The sequence below is a fragment of the Corvus brachyrhynchos genome, unplaced genomic scaffold (assembly GCF_000691975.1).
Source record: "Corvus brachyrhynchos isolate BGI_N302 unplaced genomic scaffold, ASM69197v1 scaffold167, whole genome shotgun sequence".
Classification (NCBI taxonomy): Eukaryota; Metazoa; Chordata; class Aves; order Passeriformes; family Corvidae; genus Corvus; species Corvus brachyrhynchos.
The window spans coordinates 3406225-3422517 of NW_008239547.1; the positions used below are offsets into that span (position 1 = coordinate 3406225).

The 16293-nt window shown below is 35.3% G+C and overlaps 1 protein-coding gene across 1 annotated transcript in view; it reads left to right on the forward strand.

Moving 5' to 3' along the window:
* YME1L1 (YME1 like 1 ATPase) overlaps positions 1 to 15786 on the forward strand; it is a 17695-nt gene extending 1909 nt beyond the window's left edge. Inside the window, exons 3-19 of the mRNA XM_017741412.1 lie at positions 9 to 174; positions 1180 to 1278; positions 2740 to 2849; positions 3880 to 4030; positions 4122 to 4229; positions 5033 to 5115; positions 5978 to 6068; positions 6849 to 7001; positions 8355 to 8487; positions 8961 to 9023; positions 9509 to 9621; positions 9943 to 10098; positions 10770 to 10921; positions 11840 to 11966; positions 12068 to 12141; positions 12790 to 12876; positions 13999 to 15786. Of these exons, the coding sequence (XP_017596901.1) occupies positions 9 to 174; positions 1180 to 1278; positions 2740 to 2849; positions 3880 to 4030; positions 4122 to 4229; positions 5033 to 5115; positions 5978 to 6068; positions 6849 to 7001; positions 8355 to 8487; positions 8961 to 9023; positions 9509 to 9621; positions 9943 to 10098; positions 10770 to 10921; positions 11840 to 11966; positions 12068 to 12141; positions 12790 to 12876; positions 13999 to 14142 (2010 nt within the window). The 3' untranslated portion in view covers positions 14143 to 15786. The remainder of the gene's footprint in view (positions 1 to 8; positions 175 to 1179; positions 1279 to 2739; positions 2850 to 3879; positions 4031 to 4121; positions 4230 to 5032; positions 5116 to 5977; positions 6069 to 6848; positions 7002 to 8354; positions 8488 to 8960; positions 9024 to 9508; positions 9622 to 9942; positions 10099 to 10769; positions 10922 to 11839; positions 11967 to 12067; positions 12142 to 12789; positions 12877 to 13998) is intronic.
* The last annotated feature ends 507 nt before the right edge of the window (positions 15787 to 16293 follow it).

The window sequence follows — 16293 nt, forward strand, 5'->3', positions numbered from 1 at the left end:
TTTTTCAGTCTGTGCTTAGAAATTTAAGAGATCTGGGTTTGTCTGATTTGAAAGCTAACCAGTTCAGAGAGTTGGTGAACAGGCTGCTTCCTGGCTACTGTACAGAAAGCAAAGTCTCCTCGCAGTGGCACACATCATACATCTCTGCTCAATCCTTCTTTGAAAATAAGCATGGTATGTTTAAGTGAAGTGTTTATGAGAGTCGGTGAGAGTTAAATTGTAAAGGTGAATACAGTTATTCTTTAGTTTAATCTCTTGTGCTGTAGATAATTTGTAGTTAAATGTATTTAATAAAAATAGTATTGATGTATTTTTTTTGTATATATATGTTGTCTCTAGAGTGGTGCTTTTGAAACTCAGGAAATTTAGAAAATTCAATAAATTGTTTCTTCAGATTTCGAGTTGGTTGCTGTTAAACTTTTCTGAACTCAGCTGTAGTACAAGTGCATTTCTCTTAATGATGAGCTTGAGCTGTGAATTTTTCCACCAGTTCGTTTCACCAAGACATTAGATTTTGCTAATCTACTTATGTCATAGACATTTCCAGTTTACATTGTTATTAATTTTTTGCTTGAAGCAATGTTACACAAAGACACTAATTAGAAAGGAGTTCAAGGTGGCAAACTGTTAAGAGTCCATGTAGAGTGTTTCATTGCTGAAATAGACAAGAGTGGTTCCTTGCAGGTAAAGATGTTTTGTTGGAATTAGTCTAAAATGCAGGAAGTAAGACCATTGTAAATACTTAAGAATGTATTAGAAAAATAACTATATAGCTGGCATTTGAGATACTGCCTATATAGTATTGCAGTAGAGACAGAGAGTTTTAAGAATAATATAATATATTAATATATTATATATATATTATATATTTTATATAATAATATAATATAATAAGAATAATATATTATTCTTAATAAAAGAAAAAATATTAAATTGCATTGTGTTGTGAGGTACAAAAAAAAACCCTCAGTGACAGTTACCTGAAAGTGAACAAAATAGTTGGAAATGCTTCAAAGCTTTGATAGATGTTCTGGTGATTTGTTTAATTAAAGATGCCTGGAGGACTGTAGGAAAATAGAATTAATATTTAAGAAAATAAAAAACCAAACTGTGCAAGAAGTAATATTGAGTTGCCATTTAAGATAGGGTGTATTTACACTTCGTTGTATCTTTTTGCAGGTTTTGTGGATGTTTTCAGTGCTTTGCGCTCATCTTGTTTGTACAGACAACATCCTAATCCCCTCCAAAATTTTTGTTCAGATGTTCGGTGTTGGCCAGGTATAAAGCAATAAACTACACTGGTTTTAGTCACTATAGTATTTTTCTATTCTGGAAAAGTATTTTTCCATTTGTTGTAGAGGTGTCACTTGGGAAATACCAGTAAGCTTCCAGGAGAAACTGATGTCGGTAGTAACACTTCAAAACATGAAGTTATTTTTGCATCCGAGTAGTATGTTTCCAGAATTTAGTAAACACCATGTTGTTCCAAGATGTCAGTATTTGTGGATCATATTCTTGAAAGACCATAGATGAACTGACTGTTTTTGAATCAATAAATATGTTGAATTCAGTACTCATCCAGTTGAATTTTCGGAGGGGTTTGGTGACTGACAGCATTAGGGAAAACATAATCAAGAGTTCAGGAAGTTCATGTACTGTCCTCAATTCAGTCCTTCTGATGCTACATCTGGGTATATCTATGTTTGTATCCTGTGCTGAAGAGAAACGCTGACAACATGGAGATAGCCCAGTGATGGGTCACAAAGGAAGGGTGCAGATTTTTAAGCATTTAATGTAGGGGGGAAGCTGAAGGATCTGAGGTTTTAGTTAGCAGAATAGAAGGAAAGGAGTGATCCAATTGCTATTGAACCTTTATCAGTTCCCCTTCTCACATACACTTTAAAGAAGAGGCAACTATTCCAAGTAAAAGCATGTAAAATCTCTGAAAATTTTCAAAACGAGAATGGCTAAGTTCTGAAACAGATTGTCTGGAGAAGTTTGGTTATCTTAATCCTTGGAGATATTCAAAACTGAGCTGGACAAGGTCCAGAGCTACCTGATCAAATGTTAGACGTTTTTTTGAGCAGGGCTCAAAGGTCAGCTCCAGAAGTTCTTTTTATCCGGTGCTGTTCTGGAACAACAAAAAGCTTAGTGAAGGCAATATAATTGACTGGGATTGGTGTTTATTTTAAAGCATAGTAGTGAAAGAAGATAAATATTCTTAGCTGGTGGTAAAATGTCCATCACAAGGTTTCTGATGTTGTAGGAGATGACTTAGAGTGCTATAAACTCGCTGGGATTAAGTGGTCTCATTTCTTTTGTCAATTTCAAAGGTAACAGCACACTGAAGCTGTTCCAGATCTCCTCAGAGCTTTTAGACAAAGCATTATTCCCATCCTTCTGGATTTGCTTCTGAATGTTTCATGTTTGTCAGCCTGCCTGGGTTTAATTGTCTGAATGTCTCCTGTTCCCCAAGTTGGTCAATTAGCTATAATTTATAGCATGAACTCCTGATTATTTTAACATAAAATTTTATGTGAAACAGAAGTTTGCTTGCAAGGTCAGACTACAAATAGGGTTTGTGATGACATAATTATCCATTTACAGTACAGTGGATATGTTGGGAAGATTATATTCCATATTCTTTCATATAATAGTTTCTGAAATTTCTTAAGGCCTTTTTTTTGTAGTGGTAGTAATGATTAGTTTTTAACTGTTGTTTATTTTTACTGCTTAAAGTTTACATACAGTCACGGAACTTTAAGACTTTGAGATCAAGAGCAAGACGTCTGCAGTCAACATCTGATCAATTCACAGAACCAAAAAGTTCACTTTCTTCAATTTTGAAGGTAAATACAAGTAGCGTTATGGAGTTGTTTTGAGCTTACTCAGACCATCTCTTTCTCTTGAATGAACCTTCAGAATTTACCAGTTTTCTTTCACTAGCATGAAAAAAATCTCCTAATTTTGAAACTTGGGCTAATGGCAATGTATTGTTTTTTCTTATTAATACATATATTTGCTTCACAGATCACCAGTAATAAGATTATTTGAATTTTTAGGAGAGCAGTTTCAGCATATAACTATGGTTGTAACTCTAGAAATTAAATTCTTTATACTCTTATTTCTGTGACTTTGAAACTAAAAATAGCTTCAAATCAAAGGATTTTTTTTAAAAACAGAAATACATCTAGTTTAACATACAAGAATGTGTGTTTTCAAGTCAGCAGATAACTATCCAAGTTTGGGGTGGAAAAGCACTAACGAAACCAATTTAACCTGGGTACTCTTTGCTTCTAATTGCTTGTACAGAAGTCAGGTCAATTATGATTTCTGATTTAACTGTGTGTGTAAATTACCTTTGAACTCTTCTCTTCATCTAGGCATATGTGGTTTATTTAATCTGTGGACTAGGTGTACTGTGGATGAAGATAAACCAGAGCTAGCTGCCTGCAGGGCTTCTCCTAAATGTGATAGGGCACATGAGATGTATTTGCTTAAGCTCCATCAAAACTATACTTGCAAAGGTATTTTGCAATTGGAAATAAAGCAAAAAGCTTAAGCTAGTAAGTCCCACTGAATCCAGTGAATAAAGCTGGCTGTGTACAGATCTGTCTTAGGCTGTGTTTTCAGTTTGGAACTGGGATCCAGGAGGGCTCCAAAAATGATCGTCTCAGCAAAAATGGGAGTGCCCCTGCTCAAACCATTGGGGTTCCACACTCAGGCTGCTGGCCTGTACCATCTAACTAACCCAATAGCACATGAATTATAGGGTGTTGGTAGTTTTAATTTTTTCCTATCACCCATGTTAGCCAGGTGGTAAGTTAACTGTTTATCCAAACTTGGTGTATACTAACACTGCTTTGTAAAATATTGCAGGGTTTTATCCTGAGAAAGCGACGGATTGATGTTGAAAACCTAGACACACTAATGAAAACAAAAAATATCCCAGAGGCACACCAGGATGCTTTTAAAACTGGTTTTGCAGAAGGTTTTTTGAAAGCACAGGTATTCCTGCAAAAAACACTTGGTAAGTTGTTTTACTTTACATATCTTGTCTTTGCAATCAGAAAGTAGTTTCTTTTAGCCCATGTTAAATATGTTTTTGTTTTCTTTTACAGATTCCTTAAGAAGATCACGTTTGCTTTCTTTCTTTCTCTTCGTTCTTTGTTTTTATCTTGCTATATATTCATCATTTTTACCTGGGAAAGGTTCCTTTTCTGATGCTGGTTAGTTAACTTTTTTTTCCACACTGTTTCACTTGCGTTGTCTCTTCCAGTAGGTTTAGCATAAATTAAATATGTTTTGACATTATGATTGGTTTTCATTAGTACACTGAAAAGTTATCATAAGAGTTATTTGCTACTTCTGGCTACAGCCTTTCAGATGACAGTGTGACAAAATGTTTATGAAGACAAAAATGTTCTCTGTCAGTATAATTATTTTATTTCTTTTGGTGAAACAGTTACATAGAACCAGAGAAGTCAGACTGGTCACCAATTAGGTATTTGTCTTTCAATTTAGATGATGTGTTACCTAGATCAACTGTAGGCAAGATGGCTTGATTTTGTAATCCCAGCCTGGTTTATAGCAACTAGGAACTTGGATTGCCAAATTGCCATCTTGAGAAATCTGCTGGAAATAATGGAACAATCAAAAGGCTGAGCTAATGTAACTGGAGATATTCAACTTGATGCTAAGTTACCACCTGGGTCTCAAGCACGTTAGGATATGTGCAGAAACATTGAGGGAGAAGTTCTGGCTTTGTGTACGTGCTTCTGGATCAAGAACTTTCTGTACTACACGTGTCTAAAAGGCATATCACCGAATTAATTGCAAATGTTTTAAAGATTTTTTTTTGAAACATAGATCTTATTCCTGGTGGACACTTGTAAATGAACACATGCCCTTTCAAAAGGGCAGGTGTAAGGTCAGTGTCTTAACCAGCATGTGTTCAGGTGCAGCACTCAGTCTTGGAATGAAATGACGTTGTGTATAAATTTGTTGTTCGTCGTCTGCTGTTTGCTCTTAGTACGCTTTCGAACATCAAGTATCTTTGATGCAGCAGTTGATCCAATCCAGTTGAAAAATGTCACCTTCGAACATGTTAAAGGGGTAAGATCAAAAGTAAAATGTGTGCAAGTTCTTGTTTTAACTAATTATTATGAGTCTGATGTTTAACTGATCATTTTGAGTCTGATGTTTAACTAATCATTATGAATGTCTTACTCTGTTCAGGAGATTTCTTTGTATGAACTGAATCTTTATATGCATTGGCCACTCCAAGATGAAGGAAGGTTTTAACCACTCTTTTTTTACTTTGTTTTTGTGGCATTTAATACCTTTTAACAGGTGCACTCTCCACTTGTTGAATAACAGTTTTAAAGGCAAGAATAGCAAATGGCAGGCCAAATATCAGTGTTAATCTACCTTTTGCAGAAGTTAATTAGTACAAAAAGATAATAATGCCATTTGATCATTTCTCTCTTAGTACCATCTCTTTCAGGTGGTGTTATTAGGATAGGAGATCTGGACATTCCCAGAAAGAAGTGGGCATGTCACTGCTGATGGGATACCTCTTTTTTTTCTGTTCAGTTGTTCTTTGACTGTTAGTGGCAAAATGAGGACCTCCCCCTTTCCTTCCCTTTGGACAAACAGATAGAATTAATCTCTTTATAATATCTTGATGTAGACCTTTTGACTTTGTATTTATTTCTTTGGTCAGATCTGGTCTTGAACTGTTTGGTTGTTCCTTCACTAAGTTTTATGCTTACTTAGTCCTGCAAACTTTTTAAGGATAGGTTGAATTAAATATTGGTATCCACAGAAGGTCTGTGGTACACTTTAATCTTTTTCTGTCTGTATTTTTGATCAATACACAATTAGGGACTTAATTGCTAATACAAAACTTACCTATGAAAACATGCAGTATTTTATAAATGCTTAGTTATATTTGTGGCATGTTTTTCATGTATAGGTTGAAGAAGCTAAACAGGAATTGCAAGAAGTTGTGGAATTTCTGAAAAACCCACACAAATTTACTGTATTAGGAGGTAAACTTCCAAAAGGTAAGAATCATTGCTCAGCAGAAATGAAAATCCTATGTAGCCATGGCTATGAGGCATGTTCTGTCCTGAAAGACTACTTTACAGCCTAGTTTCTTGCTATTTTTTCATATATTATGCAAATGAAAATTTTGGGGTTAGACAAAATATACTGTGCCTTTTTTAGTTATTGAACTAATAAACAGTAGTACTTTTCCCTGTAAAGCAGGGGCGTTTATTAACCTTTATTTCTTCCTTATGGCTTTTAGCACCTTTAGTGCTTGCTAACTGCTTTAGATAGTTCAGAAACAAATATTTTCATGTAAAAGGATAATTAAGATCATAATGGAAGTCCACATGAATCTGGAATGCATCGACCTGATAAATCTGTTTCCTGTTAGTGCTCTACACTGTTTAAAGACAATTACTTGGAAGGATTTAATTTTAAAAAAAAGGTTCCACAGAAACAGCCAGGAAAATGTCAGTTTGAAGGAAACACTGTTGTAGATTCAGGTGCTTAAGTCAACAGTAAATTTACAAAATACTTCAGGCTTCTGTTTTGATGGTCTTACAAGTCTTTGTTGTTTCTTAAATACGGATCGGATTGTATCTAGATTTGTTAACACGGAGCTCCTTCACACTGGCAGTAATGAGCAGTACCTGAAATGGGATCTTAACAACTGTTTGGAACCAAGTGTACATGATCAGATTTCTTCTAATGCGTGGAAGAAACTAGTCATATAATAAGACTGTGTGGATTTGGTGGTTTTGTTGGGTTTGTGGGGTTTTTTTTTTGTCTTTTAGGTATTCTGTTAGTTGGACCACCTGGCACTGGCAAGACGCTTCTTGCACGGGCTGTGGCTGGTGAAGCTGACGTTCCATTTTATTACGCGTCCGGGTCAGAGTTCGATGAGATGTTTGTTGGTGTGGGAGCCAGTCGCATCCGAAGCCTGTTCAGTAAGTGAAATATTTGTGGGTTTGAAGTCTTTTCATGTGCAAGATTAAGTATTCAGCGTTGTTTACATGGCTTGATTAGTTACAATTCTGGTTACTGGAAAGTAATAGTGTATAAGGCTAATAAATAAAGCTTAAATTGTGTAGGTAAATGTCACAATTCTGTGAGCATCAGTTAATTGTAGAATCTTCCTAACCATCACATAAAATTAGAGCAAAACTTAAACTGATGTTAAAACAGTCCCAGAGAAAAGTAGTAATTTAATTAGAAATGTAATGTTCTATAAACTAAATTGAATATTTGAGGTTGTAACTTACTTAGTCATACATAAATTGTTGTAAATTTGAATTGTAAATTTAAGACTAAAAAATTGTGTTAACCTTCTCAATTACTGGCCTCAATTTTGGATTTTTTTTTTTTTAGTCTTAATGAGAGCTTTATGTCATCATAGCAGTAAGCTGAGATTTCCTTTCTCACACCTACCAACAGGCTCAGAATAAAGGGCATTATAATAAAACTTTCAAAATGAATGTCTAGATTTATAACTTTCACAGAAGAAGCTTCCTATTTTAAGTGTGAAAATATTATTGGGGAGGAGAGAATCCAGCTTCCCTCTTAAATGGAAGATTGATGGTGTCAAATATATACAATGCACAAAGTAGTTTGCATTTGTAGAAAAAACGTGATTTGCTTCACATGGATGGGATGCAAAATGTAAGGCATGTAGTACCTTAAAAATGCAATTCCTTCTGTTGACTGCCAAAGTGTAGATGCCTGACTTGTACATTAATATTAATGTTACAGATATATCTGGCTGGGTGAGATGAGTTGCATCCTGGTATGCATGTACCAACTGATGGTCTTCATGTTTATTACTGCATTTTTGTGGTTTTAATACCTGTAAACTTGAGTGTGAGCCCTTCACTGTAAAATAACAAGTTCTGTTAAAATAAGTTAGTGATGAGACCCATCACATTTCATATTGTTTTTATTTAATAGGCAAATACTCTCTATCCAAGCCTGTAAAATAAACTCTTGTAGGGAGTTCATACAAAATACAAGAGTTTCTTAGTTTATTTTACTAGTGATTTCTTGCAGCATGATAAAAACAGGCTGATAAGGAGATATGTATTTGAAATGATAGATACAGAGAATACAGAGAGATACAGAATACGGAGAGATACAGAGAATCAAGATTCTATTTTCCTTTTTTAAAAGCAGGACAGTTTTGGTGATGTCTAATAGAACACTTTATAATCCAAGAATAATAGAAACAGTAGAGTCCTAAACTACATGATATACTGTCTGTTCCTTTGTGTGGTTCAAGGCTCCTTCTGCTATTTTCCTTTTGTCAGGGGAAGCAAAAGCAAATGCACCTTGTGTCATATTCATTGATGAATTGGACTCTGTTGGTGGGAAGAGAATTGAATCTCCAATGCACCCCTATTCAAGACAGACCATTAATCAACTCCTTGCTGAAATGGATGGGTAAATATATGGATTCTGAGGGCACAGAAGGTGCTTGACTGACTGGTATTTTGGATATGTGGGTGAACTTTTTCTTCTTGACAGCTTTGAAGTTTTGTGTAATTTTTTTATTATGCTTTTAAGGATATATATTTAATATGTTTTTATGGTTACTTTCTAGTGCTGACAAGAGTAGCATTAATGGCCTTGTTGGAAAGAATATAGAAGCTTCTGAGTTGTAGTTGCACAGAAGCTGCAGTTATTTCAAATAATTTCTCAATTTTTTTAGCCTGGTTATATATCTAAAGGAAGAAGTTCTGCACTGAAATTAGAGCATGTTTTTAACCAGTTGCTGGGTTAAACGTGGTCATTCTTGGATCACATGTGTGAACCATGTTTTTGATGGGCCAGCGAGGTCAGTAGCAGTAGTTATTGACAAAATTGTAATTTCTGTGTCCAGAACAAAAATAATTCTCACCTTGTTTTCCACACAGCTTTAAACCAAATGAAGGTGTTGTGATTATTGGTGCAACAAACTTCCCTGAAGCATTAGACAAGTGAGTATAATGCATTGATTGTTTTACAGACCATGTAGTAAAAAACCCCTGCAACAAAACCAAAGTTGCCTGTGATAATCTTCTAGTATTACAGTGTCATAGCTGGAGTTTTCCCTCTTAAAAAGGATGTGTATTGACCAGTTTTTGGCATTTAATAGGTTGCAGAGTTAAATATGGAGAAATAATTAATATGTTTCTAAGCATTTAAAATTTCTGGAAGTTTTTCAGCAAATTGGTAAGCTGCATCCCTTGTTCACAAAGTAAAATGTTCAAATGCAAAAAGTCTTTTAAAATGAGTTGGCAATAATACCTTTCATTTGTCTTTTTGTAAGTAGGTAAGAAAAATATATTCTTTGTGTATGTTCATGAGACATAATCTATGTAGATATCTATAGAAATAGCAATGGATTTTTGTCCCTTGATATACATTAATTAATTTACTGCAGCATTTTTGAGTCAGTGTACTAAATTGTCGTTTCTTTTAGTGCTCTAATACGTCCTGGTCGCTTTGATATGCAAGTTACTGTTCCCAAGCCTGATGTAAGAGGTCGTACGGAAATTCTGAAGTGGTACCTTAACAAAATCAAGTATGACCCATGTATGTAAATATTTTACTGTAGTATTTTTTTTGGTAACAGTTTCTGTACTGGATCAGCCCCTGTCATATTAGTCCTTTATTCCATCAGCACATGCGGCTTTATTGTGTTAAGAGAACAAAAAAATTGTCTAGTATCTAGTGTTTTCCTCTAGTCGCTAAGAGTTCATGGTGTCTTGAGAATAAGCTCAATTTCTTTTAAAATGGATTTTTTTTTTGTTTAATGCATAATTTTCAATAGAATATGATTCTTGCTTAAAATTTCAGGAGCCATATGGACTCTAATAAACAAAAGGGTTTTGTTTTTTTTTTCTCCCCCTACAGCTGTTGATCCGGAAATAATTGCACGAGGCACAGTAGGATTTTCTGGAGCAGAGCTTGAAAATCTTGTAAATCAAGCTGCCTTAAAGGCAGCTGTTGATGGAAAAGAGATGGTAACCATGAAAGAACTAGAATTCTCCAAGGACAAAATTCTAATGGGTAGGATTTTATACAAAAGACATACATGTATATTGTAATACACACATAGTGTGTATTATAAGTATGTTATATTACCTCACACAGAGGTTTTTTTTGGGGGGGAGGGGGGATGGTTTGTTTGGGTTTTTTTTTAACTAATGAAGTTTCCTATTAGTTATTTTTGAATAGAACCTTTTGAGACCAGAGAGTAGTGTGTAAAATCTAGTGTGGAATACATTCTTTAAAATTTGATACTATTTTTAAAGTTAAAAATGCTGCATGTTATACTTCAGCCTAGAGGGAGAGACAGGCTTGATTTCTTATCCTTCCCCTCCTATGATCAGAAGCCTGGACTTCTGTTTTAACTTCTCATAAGGTAGCACAAAGCTTAACTGTCTCAGGCATAACCACTATAAATCTGGTCTATTCATGCTTGAGAGAAGAAATTACATTTTCTCAGATACTTAGACTGCATTTTAAATCTATTCCTTTAAAAGCAGCTTGTCTGTAGAATATGTTCGGGTCCATTTTTAGACATTAAAATCTGACTTGTAAACATTTTGCACTTAATAAGAGTGTTAGTTCCCTTTGATTACATGTTCCTTGGGTGCTTTGTGCTCTGAGTATATGTAATGTGTGGATTGTGGTGGCCAGCTGTACAAAAAGGTTAATTTAATGTTCCTCTTTTTAAGGACCTGAGCGTAGAAGTGTAGAAATTGATGAGAAGAACAAAACCATCACTGCTTACCATGAGTCCGGACATGCCATCATTGCCTATTACACCAAGGATGCGATGCCGATCAACAAGGCCACGATCATGACACGAGGAACAACACTGGGACATGTGAGTATTTCTTTATCCAGCTCTTTTAGTATTTTTAAATTTTACTTAGTTTATTAATATTTCTTTGTTTAGTTTTATTTTTATGTTGGTTTGGTGATGTAGAGGAATTTGTAGTGATACTATTTGCTGTGATTATGTTAATGAATATTGTAATCTGTTGAAATACTCAGTTTTGAGCAATCTCTCGGAAAACTCATCTTTTCTGTGTGTTAGAAAGCTTTCTTTCTTCATTTTGTAATAAGTTAGTGTGCGCTAGTATAACAGTTCAGATGTACAAGGAAAGAAATATAAGTAAGTTTGGTTCTGATGCACTTAAAATAGCACCTAACAGCAAAATTTTGAAGAACATCCAAAGGACTGTTAAGTAGAAACTCAGCTGTACTTTTAATACAAACATCCTTTATTAGGTTGTTCTTTGTCCAGTGTGGCTTTTTTAAACTTCATCAGTTACCTGTATTGTTTTTAGCATGGATATCCATAAGTTTTTCTACTTTGCCTTTATCTGCCAAGCATTTGAACAGAATAATATTTCTGTCTCTTCCTGTTGAACTTTTTTCAAGTTAATGTGTTTGGTTAATGAAAAAACCATTGGTCTGAATCCCCTGGGCAAGTTGATTTGTACTCAGACCAAGTGCAAGGAATAAGGAGAAATTGATAGAACAGGTTGTGCTGTTTCTTCTGGTAGTAGGTGTAAGTTGCCCACATTGATGTGGTGCTCAAGGTCTGAGGAGACTGTTTCAGTGGTTCAGCTGAGCACCTCCAAGCAAACCTGATGAATGCATATACCAGGGGCAGGCCAGAGCATGCAAAGAGTTACATAAAATCTTTATCGGCTTTGGATATAAATAAGAACATTTTTGAGATTACTTCAGTATTTCTTCAGTTTTTGTTACCTGACCACAGTTCTGTATCTTACAGGTATCTTTGCTCCCAGAAAATGACAGATGGAGTGAAACTAGATCCCAGTTGCTTGCACAGATGGATGTCTGTATGGGAGGAAGAGTAGCAGAAGAGCTCATATTTGGAAGTGATCACATCACAACAGGTCTGCTGATTGGTAGTTAAAATTGAGTTTTTGATCAAGGCTGTGGACTGGCATGTTTAACATGGTTTCAGTAATGTAACTTAGATCTGTTTGCTCTCTAGGTGCTTCCAGTGATTTTGACAATGCTACTAAAATCGCAAAACTGATGGTGACTCGATTTGGAATGAGTGAGAAGGTAGTATCATCAATCCTTTAATATTTATATGGAGCAAAACCAAGTTCTATTCTGTAGCTAAAGCTATTTGTCTTTCAGTGATCTCTGAGATTAGGGTAAATAGTTTTCACAAAAAGAGTAAGCCTTATGACCTGGTCTGCTATACAGAGCTCAACTAGAAAACCTGTATATTTGACAGTTTTAAAAATTATCTTGCAGGATTTTCACTCCAAAATTGCCTTGAAAGTTACTAATATCTTCAGAAAATAGTTCCAATAAAGCCAAATGTTTTGGAATTGAGGATAATTTTGAGTCTGGGAGGGTGAAGGGGGTAACACCAGTGAGTTTTCTAGACTTTCTTTAGAAGCTTCTTTAGTCATGTTTATTGTCCATCAGGTGTCAGTAGTCTAGGCATTTTGCTTTGGTTTTTAAGTAAGAAAGCACTTAGTTAGGATCTGTACTGTGACCAATTGAAATGGAATTCTGCAGTAACTACATAGTTGATGAATAGGCTTCTTGTTTTGCTTCTGCTGAAAGCACTTCAGCAGGCATTTGACTTCATGATCTTATTTGTTTGCATGCAAAAGCAATAGGTGCTGAAACTCATACAGTGTTTTATGTGTATGACTGCAACAGCGGCAAGATAAAGTTATTTTTGTTGTTGTTTAGCTTGGTGTTATGACCTACACTGATACGGGGAAAGTCAGCCCTGAAACCCAGTCTGCAATCGAACAGGAAGTGAGGACGCTTCTACGGGTAAGAGCCTCTCCCTCTCCACTCTCATACTTCTGAGATAAATTGAACACCTGATTGCTTAATTCATTTAAGTAATGTATACAGGTTAAAATACACAGGTGGATAAAAGTATTCCCAAGTATTTAATGTAGCTGCAACTTTTAACCTCTGCATATCAGAACTTTTTTTTGATTGTCGTGCACAAGTAGAGTGAATCAAGTTGGTGGCATTGGACTCTTTAATATACTCTTTAACACTTATATTTGGTCAGGATTTGTATTTTGCCTATTCAATTCACAGGAAAAGTATGGCTACAAATTGTTTTAGAACAGATGTGAATGTTTTATGTTACTTTCACATTTCATAACTCCCAAGATGAGTAATTTTGTATAAAATCACAGGAATGGCCGTATCAGATCAGTGTTGGCCTTCAGTATCCCTCACAGGGATCAGTGTCAGATGCTCAGGGAAATTTGTAACATTTGATAATCACTGAACTTTCTGATCACTGTTCTGGTAATCTGAATTAGTTTGGTACAGGCAGGAGAATTACTCATGTTGTAACATTTAAATGATTAACACTTTTGCTGTAATTGTTGAACTGACTTGGCCTTGTGAGAACTACCAGGATAGAACTAAAAGCTGAAGGTGGTAATGCTGGCATTGTGCATCTCCTTGCAGCAACTGGTGACTTCAGCTTTCAGCTTTCTAAAACTACATAGTGTTTTGAATTTTTTAAGTATTAAAAAACGATAGTCTTTGAGGAACAATCTGTGAATGCTGTAGCTTTGCTCATAGTGCAAAAAAACCTATTTTGTTATAAAAATCAGGAAATTTTCCAATCTAGTAAGTCTTTCCTAAGTCATATGTAACAATACTAAGGTTTGTCTCAGGATTTTGTTTTTATGCCTACTTGTGCAAAATGCAAAGGTGGCATAAAGTGTTTGGTTTTTTTTCATTAATTATGCCAGCTATATTTTAAATCTTTGTGACTCAGGAGCTGTGCTAGCTTTGAAATATAAGGCCCAACTTCAAATGTTTGTCTCAAGCTGTATTTACCTGGAAACAATTTTTGAAGTGGAATCTTACTGTTGTTCTTGTTCTAAAGTCTTAAAATCTCCTTCTACCTGTTCTTAATATTAGGACTCCTATGAGCGAGCGAAGAACATCCTGAAGACTCATGCAAAAGAACACAAGAATTTAGCAGAAGCTTTATTGAAATATGAGACTTTGGATGCCAAAGAAATCCAAATTGTTCTAGAGGGGAAAAAACTAGAAGTAAGATGATAACTTCTGGGATATGTAACTGATAATTTGAAGAATGTACATCTAGCAATGCCGTAGTCTTACGCAGCATAGCCTTTTTTCTCTTCCTGATGTGTGTATGGCATTAGTGTCACTTTAATATTAGTCTGTCTCTTGTGAGCTTCTGTTACTCATCTATTTGTTGTGTCTCATGAGAATAAGACACAAAATAAAGCAAAGTTCCTCATCCTCTGCTCCCTATACTCTTCGCACAAGAAGTTATTCAGAAGGATAAATCTCAGGGTTGAATTCAGCATTTTGATTCAATCAAATGTGTTGAAGCTGAGAAGAAAAACATGCAGATACAGTGGTGTGTGTTGGCACAGCTTCCTGGGCCATGCTGCTACATGTGCGTTTGAAGTGATACCCCACAGTATGTGCTCTGGAATGTGTTAAGGAGAGTGACAGACTGAGATGTAAAGCATTAGGATGTCATGTAGCTATTGCTCATGCTCTGTTTGAGGCTAGAGATCACTACTAAAGGCTTTTTATTTAGAAATGTAACAAAACATCTCAAAGGATGAACAAGCTACATTGTGGGAGCACCATGCTAGACAAAAATATTAGTGGTCATGTTTCCAGTACTCTTGGGGCTAAAATACACATGTATGGCTGGGAGAGAAATTTTAATGCAAAAACAACAGGCTAAACGTATCTAAGCCTCTTTGGACCATGTTTTGGGTGGAACCATAGCAGGGATAAGAGAAATACCTGTGACCTCTGATGTGCTGCTGACAAGTTTCTTAAAGTTTTTATTACTGCAGTAGACAGATGACAGTGCTTTGATGACAGTGCTTTTACACTGCTGGAGATTCTACAGAACTAGTTTCTAGTAATACTATGTACGGGCGTTTGATAATCCAACAGATAATCTCTTTGAAGAGGACAACATTGCTCACTGAAGAGTAATTCAGAAAATGTTTGAAGCATGTGTTACTTCAAGTAACATTCCCAGTTCTGTTCTATGGTAGAAGTAGGGAAGTAAAACCTTTTCTTTCAACCTTTACAGAAACCTCGGGAAATTCTAAGAAAATACAAAAAAGGTTTTGAAAACAAGAGCTGTTTCCAATCAAGTGGAAGTGATGGCTAGCAATTATATGCCAGTATTCTTCTGATCGCATGGAACTGGTTTTTAGGAATAACACATATTGATCATAATCCTTCTGCACAATCAATTGTAGCCTTGTGGGATTACAAGCTTCTGTTGCGGAGAGGGCATGTATTAGCATATAAATGTCGAGGGTTAACATACTTGGACATGAAAATAGCTGGGCTGGTGCCAATAAATGTGATTGGAAACTGGTAGCTACATGTAAAACTAGAAGTAACATAGTATTTTAGAATTTTCTGAGTGTAATGCTTGATTTATAACCTAGTTTTTTTAGTAAGAGCACATAGGGTTTTTTCCCCGTTCAAAATGAGATCAACTTTCTTTTTGCCAGTTTTTGTCAGCTTACTATAGTGACATCCCGCTCAGCGTGGGAGTCGAAATGTTACAAAACAGTATAGGAAGTGTCTAGGCTGACTAGTTACAGTTGTACATGTATTTCAGAAATATGCCAACAGAAATATACTGCATATTTGGCATCTGGTTCTGGAGTAATAAAGGTTAATTTTAATTATGCACATTGGTTTTCTGTTTATTCACTGTAAATTGCTATAAAATGTAATACCAAGTTCCCTAGTATGTAAATTGAGGTGTATAAAACATTTAAAATTGTAAATAAATTTAAGAATTATGGCAAAATTGCACTCTCTAAATGAGATTTCTAGGGAATGTTCTCCCTAGAAATTCACACCTATTTTCAATTGCTGCTTCAGTAGTGGGACTTGAAAGGGATCTTTTCCAGCTAAATAATGCAAATTTGCATTTAGAAAGAGAAGCAAAAAAAAACTTCTCTTGTTTGAAGTTACTAATACCTATACTGAATGATCTTGTTTGGTGGTAAGTCCTTGAAGTCCAGCTGATTTTTCTTATTCAAAAGCTTCTTGCTATATGCATAGAAGTAGGACAGTCTCAAAAATGAAAAAAAATAGTGATACATCATTGGGTCATGAAAGATTGTTACGAGCTTAGCCATAAAGTATAAAAGGTATCTTTGCTTTCTGGCCAACATAACAACACAAGTGTTA